The sequence below is a fragment of the Ciconia boyciana genome, chromosome 11 (genome assembly GCF_034638445.1).
Source record: "Ciconia boyciana chromosome 11, ASM3463844v1, whole genome shotgun sequence".
Classification (NCBI taxonomy): Eukaryota; Metazoa; Chordata; class Aves; order Ciconiiformes; family Ciconiidae; genus Ciconia; species Ciconia boyciana.
In genome coordinates this window covers 4,692,207-4,708,799 of record NC_132944.1, presented here as the reverse complement: position 1 = coordinate 4,708,799, position 16,593 = coordinate 4,692,207, and the positions used below count along the sequence as shown (strand labels likewise).

Sequence of the window (16,593 nt, the reverse complement as noted above, 5' to 3'; positions counted from 1 at the left end):
ACTTGAGGCAAAGAATGGGCACAACCAAAATAACCCCCACAGCTCCCCTCGCAAAGCTGCGGCTGCCCTGGCCCCGCTCTTGCCCCCCGGCTGGAAAACCCGGTGCTGAGCCTGCTGCACACCCGTGGGAGGCCGCCCCGCTGCCCTGGAAGTGAGTCGCAAGCGCGGTGCCGGCGCGGGCAGCTTCGGGGAAGCGGCGATTTCGTTGTCGGGGTGCCGACAGCCGCTGCCGCCGGTGGCAGCGGGGCCGGGGGCTGCGGCAGAGGGGCCAACGGGTGCCAACGGGCCCAGACCCCGCCCGCACCCCGGGATGCCGGCAGCCGCCTCCCAGCCACGGGGACCCTCCGACGGCCGCCCCTTCGGCGCTGGGCTGCGGCGGGCACCCGGGGCACGGTGCCGGCCTCGCACCCCGTGTCCTGCTCGGGGGCCGAGGCTCTCGCCCGCGGCCCTCCGGGGCACCGTGCCCACCCGAGCTTGTCCCCCCGGGCACCCCGGGACCGTGTGCCCCCCGGCTCCCCCTGTGCCCCCCGGACTCCTTGTCCCCCCGAGCACCCCCGTTCCCCCGGGCTGCGCCTGCCGGTGCCGGCCCCCGGGGAGCCCCCGCGCTGCCGGAGGCAGGGCCCGCCCGCCCCGGCCCGCCCCGTCCTGCCTCTCCTGCTCGGGCACGGCCCGGCCCCGCTCCGCCCCGGCACGGCACGGCCCGGCCCGGCCCGGCCCCGCAGCGCTCGGGTGAGCGCCCCGCCGCCCGGCACGGCCCGGCACGGCACCGGACGGGACGGGACAGAGCGGGACGGGGCGGGCGGCAGCCGGACCCGGCGGGGACCCCGGCTGGGGACCGGGCCCGGCCCCGGTGAGCTGGGCGGGGGGGCCGGCCCGGGGCTACGTCGGGGTCCCTGTCCCGGGGGGCTGGCAGGGGACTTGTCCCGGTCCCGCGGGCATCCCCTGTCCCCATCGCTGTCCCGGGGGGCTGGCAGGGGTCCCCATCCCCGGCCCGGCCCCGGGGGGGGCCTCGGGTTCCTTGTCCCCGGGGGGCTGGCAGGGTCCCCATTCCCGTCCGCAGGAGGGGGCTCGGCGGGGCCGTGCGGGGCAGGGATGCCCGCGGGGGACGGGCGAGGGTGGCTGGGAGGTGGCAGCAGGCAGGATTTGTCCCCCTGCCGCGGGCAGCTTGGCTTCACCTCCCGCTCGCGGTGTTTGGGAAGAGGTCTGGTGCGGCCCATCCTCCCCCGGCAGCACCCGTCGTCGTCTGGCCCTGGGGGACCCCGGCACCCCCTGCCCCACACACGGCTGCGGCAGTGCCCCAGGGTCCTCGCCTAACCGCGGCAGGTGAACCCCTTTCTCCTTTATTTTGGCAGATGCGATGGTGACCCGTGCTCCATGTGTCCCGACCCTGCTTGGTGCTGAGCACCTTCGATAACCCCGCGCCAGCAGCACTGCGCAGCATGAGGCTGTCGGGCCGTGCATGCCTCTTGCTGGCGCTCGCCCTGGCCCCGCTGGCCGCCAGCGCCTGGCAGTGCCCCCGCATCCCTTACAGCTCCACCAGGAACTTCTCCGTCCCCTACACGCTGCCCAGCCTCGATGCCGGCAGCCCCGTACAGAACGTCGCTGTCTTTGCCGACTCCACCGGCCCGGCCGCCCTCTTTGTGGCCGTCCGCAACCGCATCCTGCTGGCCAGCCCCGAGATGCACCTTCTTTCGGTCCTCGTCACCGGCCCGGCGGGCAGCGCCGAATGCGAGATCTGCCGCTTGTGCCCAGCTGCCGCAGACGGCCCCAAGGACACGGACAACGTCCTGCTGCTGCTGGACCCCCTGGAGCCGTGGCTGTACAGCTGCAGCACGGCGCAGCACGGGCTGTGCTACCAGCACCAGCTGGAGGTGCAGGACGGCAAGGTGGCCATCACGGCCACGCACTGCCTGTACTCGGCCACGGGCAACAGACCCGCATCCTGCCCCGACTGCGTGGCCAGCCCCCTGGGGACCAGTGCCACCGTGGTGGCCACCTCCTACGCCTCTTTCTTCTACCTCGGCTCCACCGTCAACAGCAGCGTGGCAGCGCGGTACAGCCCGCAGTCGGTGTCTGTCCGCAGGCTGAAGGGCACCTTGGATGGCTTTTCAGATGACTTCCAGTGGCTGACGGTGCTGCCACAATACCGGGACAACTACACCATCCACTATGTGCACTCCTTCACCGACGGGGACCACGTCTACTTCCTGACGGTGCAGCCGGAGCGGCCAGGCTTGGCAGTGTACCACACTCGCCTGGCGCGGCTCAGCACCCACGAGCACGACCTCCGCCACTACCGCGAGCTTGTCCTTGACTGCCGCTTCGAGTCTAAGCGACGCCGGCGGCGCAGAGGTGAGGAGGATGCCAAGCGGGACGTCGCCTACAACGTGCTGCAGGCCGCCCACACTGCCCGCCCCGGTGCCCGCCTGGCCCGCGACCTCGGCATCAACGACACCGACACAGTGCTCTTCGGCGCCTTTGCCGAGAGCTGGCCAGAGAGCAGGGTGCCACGGGAGAACTCGGCCGTCTGCGCCTTCCCCCTCCGCCTCCTCAACCAGGCCATGGAGGAGGGCATGGAGAAGTGCTGCGGCACCGGGCACCAGCCACTGCTGCGGGGGCTCAGCTTCTTCCAGCCGGTGGAGTACTGCCCGCAGAACGTGAGTCCTCCGACCCGTGCCGCGTCCATCCTGGGAGTCGGCTGGGCCGCGGGGAGGTAGATCTGGGATGCTGGGGAGCGCTGGTAAAGCGGGGTGGACCGGGGGCGGGTTGGGCAGGGGGAGAGCGGCATCGCCCAGGTGTGAGTCAGCCTGGCCAGCCGCCCGCCGCCTATCGCAGGGGCCGCCATGTTTTGCCAGCCCCTGCCGTGCCGAGTAGGTAGGGTGCCAGCGGGGATCCGGCCGTGCTCCCCACCCCGGGCACCCCGTGCTCGCCCGAGCTGTGTGCTGCACACACGTGTCCTGGGCACGTGGGCGCACCGCCGCTTTGCGTGCACCGTGCCAAAAGTCCGTCTCCTCGGTGTGGCTGCCCCAGGGAGCACCGGCTCCAGCCCCCGGGGTGACTGCCCCCAGCACCAGGTTGTTAATGGCCACCCTCTACAGCTTGTTTAGGTCTGTGGGGGACGGGGAAGCCACGGGGCCTCGGCGCTTCCTGGGCTGGGGTGTGCAGGGTGCCCGGCCACTCCTGCCTTGCCCCCCCGGCCCCAGGGCCGCCGCCTTCTCTGGGCAAATAAACCGCAGGCGGAAGCGCAATTAGTCACCGGCATTTCTCGTCTGCCACAGCCGTGGAGCAGGAACGCTGTGTCCCAGGGACAAGCTCTGGCACAGCCGGGACAGGGACAGGTGAGGGCCCCGGCAGGGCCCCCTCTGCAGGCAGGGTCCCAGCAAGCACCTGTGACACGAGTTTTGGTGTTCTCAGCCAGGCGCGGGGTGAGGCGCAGCCAAATCCCCTCCTCTTCCCGCACACGGAGCAGACAGCTCACTGCCGCTGACTCACGCCCCTGGCAGGGCCAGCCAGGAGGGGACCCACGGCCCCAAGCATCAATGGGGGGCCGGTGGAGATCCCCCCGGCTCCTGGTGTCCCCCTTCATCCCCAGCCCCCTGCCGAGCCCCAGGGGTTGGGGAGGGCTGGCTTTGGCATGCCCGCCCCGCGGTGCTGGCACCGATAACCGCATCCAGATGGGGCGGGAGGGGAGGGCAGGACTGACGCTGCACGGGGGCCCCGGGGGCTGCAGGAGGGGCCGCAGACGGGTTTTTTCCCCAAAAATTTTCGTAGCCCAGAGGGGAGTTTGGGCCATCGGGCGCTCCCCAAAATATCTCGTGGCTAGAGCTTGTGCCCCCCTGTGAGGGTGCGGGGGGTCAGGGTGCCAGGGCTGGCTTCAGGGCACCCATCCCGCACTCGGCTGCAGGTGAACCTCTCGGCGCCAGTGACCAACACCAGCTGCTGGGACCAGCCCACCCTTGTCCCCACTGCCTCCCATAAGGTGGACCTGTTCAACGGGCACCTGGCTGGTGTCCTCCTCACCTCCATCTTCGTCACCGCCCTGGGGGACGTCACTGTGGCCCACCTGGGCACGGTGGAGGGACGCATCTACCAGGTGGGATGAGGGACCGGGAGGGGTGGGAGGTGCCCGGTGGGGTGCGGGGCCGTGCTCAGCCCCCTGCTCTGCCCTGCCGCAGATGGTGCTCCAGCGCTCCAGCTCCTACCTCCTCACCTTGGCCAACTTCTCCCTGGGGGAGCCGGGGCCGGTGCGGGGTGCCATGGGGCTGCAGAGCCACTCGCTGTTCTTCACCGCCGGCACCAAGGTGAGTGGGGGGCGCAGGGGGGTGCGGGGTGGGCACCGAGCCCCACGCACCCGCTCGCCTCCGCTCTCCATCCACAGGTGTGGCGCCTGAACGTCACCGGCCCCGGCTGCCGCCACTTCTCCACCTGCCAGCGCTGTCTGCGGGCTGAGCGCTTCATGGGCTGCGGCTGGTGCAGGGACGGGTGCACGCGCCGCCACGAGTGCACCGGCCCCTGGGTCCAGGACAGCTGCCCGCCCGTCCTCACCGATGTAGGTCTGCGCCGCCATCCCCCCTGCACCCCACAAGTCCCGGGCACTTGGATGGGGAGGGAGGTTGCACGTGGGGTGGCACATGGTGGGACCCTTGCTTCATTTGGAGACCCCCTCCCTGGGATGGGTGTTGCACTCCCCTAGGGAAGGGGCTTTCCAGACCCGCGACGGTCACCGGGCTTTCGGGGCTCAGGACGACAGGGGTGTCTCTCCCACAGTTCCACCCCCGGAGTGCCCCTCTGCGGGGTCGGACGCGGGTGACGCTCTGCGGCATGACCTTCCGCTCCCACCTGGACGCCGACCCCCGCCGCAGCCCCCCTGGCACCTACCGGGTGGCGGTGGGACAGCGAGGCTGCACCGTGCTGCCGGAGGAGAGCAGGAGCCACAGGTGCACGGCAGTGCCGGGGGTGGTGACAGTAGCAGAGAGGGGTCGGGGGCTGCCCCCCTGGCCTGGGGCTGACCCCCCATCACCACCCTGCAGACCCCTGCCCACCTCCCGCCGCAAGGACTTTGTGGATGTGCTGGTGTGCGAGCTGGAGCCGGGGGGCCCAACAGCAGTAGGGGGCCCCGCCGACGTGGTGCTCACCGTGGAAGAACCCGCCAGACCCTCCGGCTTCCACGTCCACGGCTCGGCCACCCTCGGTGGCTTTGTCTTTGTGGTACGGCCTCGCACTGGCGGTGACCCCTGGCAGGGTTTGGGGGAGCGGTTTGGCTCACCCACCCACCCCACTGACCCTGTGTCTGCCCAGGAACCCCACATCAGCACCCTGCACCCCCTGTTTGGCCCCCGGGGGGGTGGCACCCACCTCTCCCTGCGTGGCAGCCACCTCTCGGCAGGGAGCAGCTGGCGGGTGATGGTCAATGGCTCCGAGTGCCCCCTGGCCGGGCAGCCCAGGTACACCCCTGTCCTGCCCCCGCCAGGCACAGCGGGGTCCCTGGCACGAGGACGGGCACAGGGACCCCCCCCGCAGTCCCACTGTCCCCTCCAGCCATGGCTGCCGTGTCCCCAGGCAGGGCGACGGGGCGATCCGGTGCACGGCTCCCACTGCCAGCGGACTGGGCGCAGCCTTGGTGGCCCTGTGGATCGATGGGGAGGAGTTCCAGGCCCCCCTGCGCTTCCAGTACCGCCCTGACCCCTTCGTTTCGGCCATCGTCCCCGGCTGCAGCTATGAGTGAGTGCAGGGGCTCCCTTCCCCTGGGGGACAGCCCCGGCCTCCCCACCGCCCTGGCCGGGCTGGTTGAGGTGCTGGGGACCGTGTGCACCCCAGGGACCACCTTGCACCCCAGGGAACATGTTAATCCTGGGGCCGCATGCACCCTGGGGACGGCACGCACCCCAGGGACCATGTGCACCCCAGGGGCCACGCGCACCCTGGGGACCATGCTAACCCTGGGTGCCGCATGCACCCTGGGGACGGCACGCACCCCGGGGCCCACGTGTCCCCCGGGGCCCTGACCCCTGCCCACCACAGGGGCTCAATGCTCACCATCATCGGCACCCACCTGGACTCCGTGTATCGCACCAAGATCTGCTTTGAGGCCAGCGGCGTGAGGACCGAAGCCACGGTAAGTGCCGGGACAGGAGGCCATCGCCCCCGGCCCCGCCCTGCCCACCGTGCCACGCCGGTGCCCAGCATCCCACCACCCGCAGGAGTGCGAGGACCCGCGGGCACCGGAGCGGCTGCTGTGCCGCAGCCCGGCCTTCCCCTTCGAGAGCAAGGTGGAGGCCGCGTCGGGGAACCTGAGCGTGCTGCTGGATGGTGCCGCCGGCCGCTGGCTCTTCCGCCTCCGCTACTACCCCCGGCCCGAGGTCTTCCCCTGGGAGCAGGAGGGCGGACACCTCCGCCTCAAGCCCGGCGACGACGAGATCGAGGTGCACGTACGTGGGGCAGGGGGGGCTGAGCCAGGCCGGGGGGGGGGGTCCCGCCGCCGGGACCGCCGGGCTCAGGGCGCCGTGTCTGGGCAGCAACTGGGGCTGGACGCCGTGGCCGCCTGCATGAACATCACCATGACGGTGGGGGGCCGGGACTGCCGCCCCACCGTGCTGAAGAACGAGGTGACCTGCCGCCTGCCCCGGGAGCCGCGCCTGCCCCCGGCCGGGGCCCCCGTGGAGGTAGGCACCCCCGGGGTGGGCGGCCCTCCCCGGTGTCGCCCGCCCCGTCCCCGCTGAGCCCCCACCCCCCCCCCCGCTCCCCCAGATCTGCGTGAACGGCGCCTGCCAGGCGCTGGGCCGGGTGCTGCCGCCCGCCGCCTCGCTGGACCTGGCCGCCAGCCTGGCCCTGGGCGCCGGCCTCGCCTGCCTGCTCTGCTGCGTCCCGGCCGCGGCCCTGCTCCGCTGGCGATGGAGGAAGCGCGGGGGTGAGTGCCGCGCTCGCCCGCCGCCCCCTGCCCCGGCCCCCGCCGCCCCGCTGCCCCCCGGCCCCTGCCCCGGCCCCCGCCGCCCCGCTGCCCCCCGCCCCGCTGCCCCGACCCACTGCCCCCTGCCCCGGCCCCCGCCGCCCCGCTGTCCCCCGGCCCCTGCCCCGGCCCCCGCCGCCCCGCTGTCCCCCGGCCCCTGCCCCGGCCCCGCTGCCCCGCCCCTGCCCCGGCCCCCCGCCGCCCCGCTGCCCCCGGCCCCTGCCCCCGCCGCCCCGCTGCCCCGACCCGCTGCCCCGCTGCGTCCCGGCCCGCCGCCCCCTGCCCCGGCCCGCTGCGCCCCTGCCCCGGCCCCCGCCCCGCTTCCCGCCGCCCCCGCCCACCCCGCTGCCGCCCGCAGGGACGGAGAACCTGGAGCTGCTGGTGCAGCCCGGCCGCAGCGAGCCCCCCGCCACCACCCAGCGCCCCGGCGTCGACTACAGGGAGGTGCTGGGTAAGTGGGTGCCGCCGGCGGCGTCGGGGTGCCGGGTGCCCGCCCAGCCCTCACCCTGCCTCTGCCTGTCCCGGCAGTGCTGCCCGCGGCAGGCAGTCCCGGCCCGGTGCGGCCCCGAGCGCGCGTCGCCGGTGCCGGTGGCGGTGCCGGCGTGGCGGGCGGCGGCTCCCCCGTGCCCCTGCTCAGGACCACGTCCTGCTGCCTGGAGGACCTGCGGCCGGAGCTGCTGGAGGAGGTGAAGGACATCCTCATCCCCGAGGAGCGGCTCATCACCCACCGCCACCAGGTCATCGGCAAAGGTGACGCCGCATCCCCGTTTGGCTGCGGCATCGCCCGCTCGCCGTGTGTCGTACCAGCTTCACGCCGCCTCTCCCCACAGGGCACTTCGGCAGCGTCTACCACGGCACCTACGTGGACCCGCTGCTGGGGGACCTCCACTGCGCCGTCAAGTCCCTGCACCGTGAGTAGCACTCGCTCCCGTGGCACAGTCCCGTGGCATGGCATGGCGTGGCATGGCATGGCGTGGCATGTCAGCGGGCACCCCACGGCTCGGCTCTCGGCAGGCATCACGGACGTGGAGGAGGTGGAGGAGTTCCTACGCGAGGGCATCCTGATGAAGAGCTTCCACCACCCCCAGGTGCTCTCGCTGCTGGGGGTGTGCCTGCCCCACCACGGGCTGCCCCTCGTTGTCCTGCCCTACATGCGCCACGGGGACCTGCGCCACTTCATCCGCGCCCAGGAGCGGGTACGGGGGCGCCCTGGGGAGGGGAGTGGCGGGGGGCTGGGGGCTGGGCTCATCCCGCTCACCACTGCCACCCTGCAGAGCCCCACGGTGAAGGACCTCATCGGCTTCGGGCTGCAGGTGGCCCTGGGCATGGAGTACCTGGCCCAGAAGAAGTTTGTGCATCGGGACCTGGCGGCCAGGAACTGCATGTGAGTGTGGCCATGCCCGCCCGACCCCTGCCATGAGGTCACCCCGTGGGCCCGGGGGTGGGCATGGGGGGTGCTCCTCGGTGGCCGCCCCCCAAACCAGTGTCCCACAGGCTGGACGAGACGCTGACGGTGAAGGTGGCCGACTTCGGGCTGGCACGGGACGTGTTTGGCAAGGAATACTACAGTGTCCGGCAGCACCGCCACGCCAGGCTGCCCGTCAAGTGGATGGCGCTGGAGAGCCTCCAGACCCAAAAGTTCACCACCAAGTCGGATGTGGTAGGCACAACCCCCGTCCCAGCCCCCCGACCCCTGTCCCCATCCCGCCCACCACCCCATGGCAGCTCTCTGCTCGGCAGTGGTCCTTTGGGGTGCTCATGTGGGAGCTGCTGACGCGGGGGGCATCGCCGTACCCCGGGGTGGACCCCTACGACATGGCCCGCTACCTGCTGCGGGGGAGACGCCTGCCGCAGCCCTGCCACTGCCCCGACACCCTGTGAGTGGGGCTGGGGGGTGGGCGGGGGGGGGGGTGGCCCTGGGGGCCGCCCCGGGGGCCGCCGGTGCTGACGGGGGGTGTTGGGGCAGGTACGGGGTGATGCTGAGCTGCTGGGCGCCAGTGCCCGAGGAGAGGCCGTCCTTCACGGGGCTGGTGGGTGAGCTGGAGCGTGTCCTGGCCATGCTGGAGGGTGAGCACTACGTCAACCTGGCCGTAACCTATGTCAACCTGGAGCGTGGCCCCCCCTTCCCCCCCGCCCCCCTGGGGCAGCTGCCTAATGGCGAGGATGAGGACGAGGACAACAAGGAGGAGGAAGAGGAGGAGGAGGAAGAAGACGAGGAGGACAAAGCCGTGTGCTGATGGGGTGCCCTGCACCGTGGGGGCTCCAGGACCCCCGTACACTGCGGGCGTGTTCCCCCAGGAGGGATGCAGGGCGCAGCTGGGTGCTATGGAGCACCCTCCCTATGGGATGGGTGCTGGGAGGCAGCTGGGTGCTGTGGGGTGCTGTCCCACAGCTCACACCCAGACCCTGCTGGGTGCTCCCCAGGCTTGGTCCCACACCAGCAGGGTGCCGTGGGGCTCAGTCCTGCACTGGCTGGGTGCTGGGGGAGCTCAGCCCCACACCGGTGAGGCTGTGCCGTGGGGCCCGGGGCTCAGCCCCACAGCAGTGAGGCTGTGCTGTGGGGCCCTGGCTCAGCCCCGGCGGGTGCCATGGGGTGGCCTGACCCACCCCGGGGTCCCGAGGGGTTTCCAACCCCTTGGCTGCTCAAATCACTCATTAAAACCTAATTATATTTTTTCCCGGGCTGGGGCTGTGTCTTTGGGGGGGGCCGTGCCCGCGTTGGCAGCACCTCTGTCCCCCTGCGTGGAGAGGGCTCCCACCCCGGTTCCCCACCCTCCGGGGGCACCCACCTCGCAGGGGGCACAGGTGAGGGTGCACCCACCGTTCCCGTGCCAGCCACGGGAGGGCACCTGCACACCGGTGCTGGTGTGGCCACCCCGGGCACCGTCCCCCAGTGCCCGCCATGCCGGGACCACCCCATGCGCCCCGGGTCCCACCACGGCCCCCTGCGCTTGAGGGGGACCCGGGCATCCAGGAGGTGATGCCGGCATCAAGAAAAAGGATTTTCCTAAAAATCCCCCTCCCACCCTCTTCAGCTGCAGCTAAATACAGCCCCGGCAGCCCTGCCGGCGGCTTGGCCAGCTGGGTGGGCTCGAAGCGCCCGCCTGGCTGCGCGGCTACGATGGGCGATGGGACGCAAGATGGCGTGGGGAGCACCGTGCTCTTGGGCGGGGGGTGATGGGATCCGGCTGCCCGGGAGGTGGGTCATGGTGCCCCTGGGATCGTGGGATGATGGGTGCCTGGGCACGGGATCGCGGCGCCCCTGGGATCACGACGCGCCTGGGGTGGTGGGTGCCTGGGCTTGGGATCTGGGTGCCCTTGGGATCAGGGGTGCCTGGGCATGGGATCACAGTGCTGCTGGTGTCATGGAGCCCAGGGCATGGGATTACAGTGTCCCTGGCAGCGAGGTGCCCCTGGGATCACGGTGCCCTGGGCATGGGATCGTGGCACTCCAGGTGTCACGGTGCCCCTGGGATCACGGTGCCCAGGCCGTGGGATCACGGTGGCGGAGTCAGTGGTGCCCAGCCTGCAGTACCCGCCAGCGCTGCCTGCTTTTGGACACCGCTGCCCACCTGCATGGGACACTGGTGAGGGACGCCAGACCGGGCTTGGGGCTGGCATCTGGTGACCGAGTGCCATTACCAGCCTCCCTTAATTACACCCTAATTGCTTCAGCCATTGCATATGCAGGGGATGGTGCGGCTCGTGCCCCGGGGCATGCCTGGAGGCTGCCCAGGAGCCGGGGAGAGCGGCTGAGCCCCCCACCGATGCTCACCACCGCACAAGCCCGCTTTCCCTGCTCCTTTTGCTGGCAGTGGTGGCAGATGTCACATCTGCGAGGAGCTCGTCCCGACAAGGAGGTCCCTTCCACCCCAATTTTGGGGCAAAAATCCCCTAGAACAAGACACTGGGAAACAGGAGGGGGCCGGTGATGGGCATCACCCCCCTGGGTGCACGTCCGGAGCTCGGGGCGGGGGGCGAGGGTAGGGTTTGGGGATGGGTGGACGGGCAGGGGATGCTCGGGGCAAGTCTAGGACAGGCAGAGGATGTTGAAACATCACACCACAGCCACGGGCAGCTCCGTTCCCCGGTCCACGGCCAGCCACACAGGTCCTGCAGCCAGTGCTGGCTTTAAAGAAAACCTCCTCGGCTGCTCATTAAGCGGCGCCGGAGCCCAGGGTCGCGTCAGCTCGCATCAGCCAAGCTGTCCGTCTCCGCCGGTGCCTCACACCTGCACGGCTCCGCCACCGCTCACAGGAGGGTATTTTTAGCACGGCTGGGTCCCAGCATCCCGCAGTCAGGGGGTCCACCGGGACCGTGCCTCAGTTTCCCTGTGGTGGGGCCATGCTGGGCCCCTGGCCTGGGTTTCGGGGCGGCCGTGCCCCCGGTGTGGGTGCTGATCCTGCCCGTGCGAGGCCGAGCAGTGCCATTTCGGCTAGGCTGTCGAGTTGCTGTGGCAACGGGAAGAGCCCGGCGCCGCGCAGTTATTACGGGCTGGATCAGAAACGGGAGGTGCTGGGGGATGCTGGGCGCCGGTGCCGGAGGATGCTGGGCGCCAGGGCGGCGGCAGGGGTGCAGCCTGGGCGGCCGTCGTGGGCACCGCCAGCCGCTGGGATGCAGGGAGGGATGAATGGATGGATGGACAGATGGATGGACGGACAGATGGACGGACGGGCACCCTGGGTGTTGGCCTCCTCACGGGGCAGGGTGAGTGCCCAGGGCTGCGGTCGGGTGGCAGATGGGTGCCAGGCCCACTGCACCACGACACGGGGGACAGCCCTGGGGGCACCCCACGTGAGGTGGGGCTGTCGGTGCCCCACGGTGGGGTGGTGCGGGGAACCGCTCGTTAGCTGACGAGGCTCGTGTGGTTACGGTGACGTGCATGAGGAGGGCCCCTGCCTTAGGCTGCCCCCCCCATTGCAAATGTGCTTGCGGAGATGACAGATTTCATGCTAATATGCATTTATCCTGCTCTAATTACGCTGCGGGAGGCGAGGAGCGAGCGCCCGGCCTTTAACGCCACGGGCTGGCGAGTGCCCACCCCTGCCTGCCCCTGCCTGCCGCTGCCGGCCGGGATCGGCGCTGCCACGGAACGGAGGTCGGGCAGGGGAACCTCGCAGGGTGGCACCCCGCACGGCACCCGGCACCCCTGCCCCAGCTGCGGGGTGTCTCAGAGGTGCTGCCTGGGCACGGGTGGGCACCTAAGGTTGGGCGCCAGGTAAGTGGCACGCTGAGGTGCTGCACGGCTGGGCATGGCTGGTGGAGCACCTGGTTGAGCTGTGGGGCATGTGTGGCCATGCCGTGCCGTGCCACGCCGTGCCACGCCGTGCCACGCCATGTCGTGCCGTCCCCACCCGCCACGGCTGCAGCAGAGCAGCCGGCGTCCCGCCCCGGTAGCGCGCCTTGCACACACAGCACTTTAAATGTTTTATTTGGGGAAAGTGCTGTCGTTAGCAGAGATTAATTATTAAAATCAGAGCCATCTATAAAATATGAGTGGCCGCGCACGGGGCTGCGGGCAGACAGGCAGAGCCGGGCACAGTCCCGCTGCCAGCAGCGCCCAGGGACGTGCTGCGACAGCATTTGCCGGTGCCACCGCAACGGCACCGCGTGCCAGCGGCGGTTTTGGGCTCCTCACGGCAAAGCGGGTGCAAAGGCTGGTGGCAAAGCGGGTGCCACCTGTCCGGGTGGGCAGCCTGTCCCCCTTCTGCCTCCGCCACGGCCCGCCGGGCAGCGAGGGGGGCTGTCTTGGAGCTGGGCAAAGTTATGCCGAACCAGCGTGTGAGCGGAGCGGTGGTCTCCGGCGTCAGCCGGCCCGGCGAGAGGTGGCAGGAGGCAGCAGGCAGTGCCGAGCTGGTTTCAGCGGCTGCCGGAGCGCTGGGGAGCAGGCGTGAGGAGCGGCCGCCGCACCGCCATTTTTAGAAACTGGCAAGTTTTGCTAATGATGCCTGCAAGCGGCGGGGGGGGCTGCCTGCACCCCGGCCCCCCTGCCCGCACCCCAGGCAGGCTGCGTGCCTGGCCCCGGGAGCCGGCCTGGGCACCCCCGTCCTCCTCGCCTGGTGCTGGCACCCGTACCTGGGGGCACCCGCGCTGCCCGGGGCACCCCTGCACCCAGCTGGGGCTCTGCTGGCCCCTGGGGAGCTTTGGTGGTCCCTGGGGAGCTCTGCTGGCCCCCTGGGGAGCTTTGGTGGCTCCAGGGATTTCTGCTGGCCCCCCCAGGCAGCTCTGTCGGCCCCTGGGGAGTTTTGGTGGTCCCTGGGGAGCTCTGCTGGCTCCTGGGGAGCTTCAGTGGCCCTTGGGGAACTCTGCTGGCCCCCAAGCAGCTTTGCTGGCCCGCAGGGAGCTTTTCTTTAGCCCAAAGCCTTCCAGCCTGTAAGGAACATCTTTTTCTCCTTTTTCTGCCCCTGAGACAGCATCTGCCCTCAGTCAGGGAGGCTCGCCCCGTCTCAGCAGCCGCTCAGGACCAGCACCAGCCACATCCCGGTCCCGGTCCCCGTCCTCCCCCCGGGGCTGGTTCTCTCCTGGCGAGGAGCTCCGCTTGATTTGCAGGTGAAAATCTTCGCCCTGACCAGCTTCCTCTGGTGCCTACAGCCGCAAGAGCCTCCTGGGGGCAGGTACCACCCTGGGGAGCCTCAGGGGACCCCCAAAGGTCTTCCAGTGGGAAGGGGAACCAAATCCTGATGCCATGGGTGATGTCATCACCGTGATGCAGGTGGTTGCTATGGCGACTGAGCCCCCCCAGGCAGGGCTCCGGGTACCAGAGCCAGCCCTGGATGTAATGGGGGCCAAGCCGGTGGAGAGGTACAAGGCTTTGTGTGCCGTCACCATCGACACGGGGACAGGCCACACCAGGAGCTGGCTGGCCGGGGACGAGCAGCCGCGGTCTGCGGTGCCCAGCCAGGCGGGGGCAGCCCCGTCCTCACCCACAGCACGGTCACCGACTGGGACGGGCTGGAGGAGCTGTGGCACCACGTCCTCTACCGGGAGCTGGGCGTCTGCCCCAAGGAGGTGGCGGTGCTGGCCACAGACGCCCCACTCTCCCCTGCCACCAACCAGGAGAAGGTGGCCGAGCTGATCTTCAAGGGCTTCAGCATCCCGGCCATGCTGGTGCTGCCTCGCTCCCTGCTTGCCGCCTACTCCTGTGGCCGCACCGCCAGCGTGGTGGTGGGCTGCCGTGCCAGCACCTCCTACGCAGCACGGGTGCGGGAGGGCTACGTGCTGCCCCACGCCGCTTTCTGCCTGGACGTGGCCAGGGACGCCCTCACCCTCTACCTGGGCCGGCTGCTGGGTCCCACGGGGTCCACCTGGGCGCTGACCCCCTGCAGCGCTTGAAGGAGCCCTGCGGCTGCATCCTGCCAGGGGCCGGGGGGGTCCTGCCCCGAGCCCCGCCTGGCGCCTCGGGGCTGCTCTTGGGGGATGAGCGGTTCTGCTGCCCCGAGGCGCTGCTGGCCCCCACCGGCCTGGGGCTGCTGGGGCCAGGGCTGCTGGAGCAGGCGGCCGGCAGCCTGCGCTGCTGCGGGGGTCCCCCGGCCGCCCCCGCCCCGCCTTCCTGCTGGTGGGGTGCACCACGCTGCTGCGCGGCTTCCCCTGGCGCCTGGACGCCGAGCTGGGGGTCCCCTCTGAGGCCACCCCCTGCCACCGTGCGGCCGCCTGGCTGGGCGGCTCGCTGGCCACCTCCCTCGACGCCTTCCAGGGCGCATGGGTGCTGCGGGATGAGGGCAGCCCTGCCGCCGTGCACCCCTGCTGCTGCTCACCCCAGTAAAGGGCCGGGGGCGGCGATCGGCGGCTGTGCCCCCTTCTTTTCTCCCCTTGCCCTGCCAGCCCCCCAAAAGGAGGGATGGGGTTTATTTGGCCCTGTTGCCGGGCCGACGCACGCAATTATCGCTGATTGCCTGGCGGTTGCCATGGCAATGGCAAGCACGCAGGGATGTGGTGCCACGTGGCGCTTGAGTCACAGACACGCTGCACCCCCCCGCTGCACCCCACTGCACCCCACTGCGCACCCCCCGGCACCGGGCCGCCAAGTTGGGCCGGCCCCGCACCCCTCCACCCCGCCTGGGGCGGAGGGGTACAGCCGGGTGTCCCCCACCCCCTGTCGCCGCACCCGAGGCAAAGGGGTACAGCAGGGTTCCCCCCAGCCCTGGCACCCCCACCCTGGGCAGCCCGGGCTCACTCACTGCAGGGGTCCTGCAGGAAATGTCACCCCAACCGGCCGTGTCACCCGCACCCGGCTCTGGGCTCACTGCGGGGCAGTGGGAAGGGCGGTGGGTGCACGGGGCAGTGGGTGCACGGGGCGGTGGGTGCACGGGGCGGTGGGTGCACGGGGCGGTGGGTGCACGGGGCAGTGGGTGCACGGGGCGGTGGGTGCACGGGGCGGTGGGGCAGGGCACAGCAGGAACAAACACTGTTGGGCTCCGCAGAGCCGATCACCCTGAAGTGGGGCACGGGGTGGCCCGAGAGCCCAGGCAGAGCCGGGGCCAGGAGGGGATCGGGTGAGCAGTGACGGGAGCCTGGGGCTGTTGTGCCACAGGCAGGAGCTGGTGCCGGGAGGCGACAGGCACGAGCCGGGCCGAGGGGTGCTGGAGGAGCGCTGGCCTGTCCCTCGTGCCACGAGCCACCGCCGGGCAGCCCTGAGCCGTGCTGGGCACCCGCCGGGTAATTGTGAGTTACGCTCCAGGTTCCCGCGAGGTGCAAAGATTAATAACCGCACCGCGCTGCTGCCAGCCGGTATGATTGAACTCTTGATTAGAAGCTCAAACTACAGTGCCCTGCTAATTCCCCCGCTCTCATGCATCGTTAATTACCCGGCTCGGGTGGCGGTGGGCCCAGGACCTGTGGGGCTCGGTGCCGCGCAGGGGATGGGTTCAGGGGGTGCCCCAGTCTGCCTCCACCTTGGGGTGCTGGCCGGTCTCCCTGTGCGCAGAGGGGAGATGCTGGCTTTGGGATGGGACCCTGGCGTCCCCCATCCATGGGCCTGCCTGACCCGGCCTCGGGGGGCTGTGGGTCCTGGGAGAGGACGACCACATCCCCACAGCGGCTCAGGACGGTGCGGGCCAGGTGGTTTTGGGGAGCTGGGTTTTGGCGGGTGCAGGGGCGGGATGGGACAGGAGGGGGGTGCAGCTCGGAAGCAGCACCATATGGGCCGCAAATGCCAGCGCGCAGCACGCAGCCGTTTGGGAGGCTCGGCACACGCGGCTGCGTTGCGTGAGGAGCGAGGTGGGCTGGGGGAAGGGGCTGGGGGCCCCGCTGCGCCCCTGGGGCTGTGCCGCCCGCCCCAGGCTGGCCGCCAAGCCCAGGCTGTGAGCAGAGCTAAGGGTATTGGGGTGGCCCTGGGCCACTGAGCAGACATTGCCCCTCTCTTGCCCCTTGGCCCAGGCCATGGGGTGCAAACTATCCCTGTCCACAGGGGAGCGAGCGGGGCCTTTGGGGAAGGAGGACGAGGGAAGTCGCCTGGTTCCCACAGGATCACGGCGCAGAGGCAGGACCGTGTGTCCACCCGCCTTTTCATGGCACCTCTTAGCACCCTCGGGGGACAGGTACCTGTGACACTGAGCCCACCCTCAGCACCGCTACTAACCTGCTCCCACCCCGTCCCATCCGTCCCATCCACCCCACCCCATCCCTTCCTGTCCCGTCCCATCCAGGGC

At 70.9% G+C, this 16,593-nt stretch overlaps 1 protein-coding gene across 3 annotated transcripts; it reads left to right on the top strand.

The window, feature by feature from the left end:
• The first annotated feature begins 693 nt into the window (after positions 1 to 693).
• Positions 694 to 9,622, top strand: MST1R (macrophage stimulating 1 receptor). Of its 3 annotated transcripts, none has more exons than XM_072876221.1 (21): positions 694 to 850; positions 1,353 to 2,657; positions 3,905 to 4,093; positions 4,176 to 4,301; positions 4,379 to 4,549; positions 4,768 to 4,937; positions 5,031 to 5,208; positions 5,299 to 5,444; positions 5,560 to 5,721; positions 6,022 to 6,115; positions 6,201 to 6,422; positions 6,498 to 6,662; positions 6,748 to 6,907; positions 7,305 to 7,397; positions 7,475 to 7,696; positions 7,777 to 7,857; positions 7,961 to 8,142; positions 8,221 to 8,330; positions 8,441 to 8,606; positions 8,687 to 8,823; positions 8,913 to 9,622. In XM_072876221.1, exons 2-21 carry the CDS (start codon positions 1,440 to 1,442, stop codon positions 9,181 to 9,183), a joined length of 4,263 nt encoding a protein of 1,420 aa, XP_072732322.1. In that variant the 5' UTR covers positions 694 to 850; positions 1,353 to 1,439; the 3' UTR covers positions 9,184 to 9,622. The 3 variants fall into 3 exon arrangements, with proteins under 3 accessions (XP_072732322.1, XP_072732323.1, XP_072732325.1); XM_072876222.1 differs by having other exon boundaries at positions 6,201 to 6,428; positions 6,516 to 6,662; XM_072876224.1 differs by lacking the exon at positions 6,498 to 6,662 and having other exon boundaries at positions 6,201 to 6,428.
• The last annotated feature ends 6,971 nt before the right edge of the window (positions 9,623 to 16,593 follow it).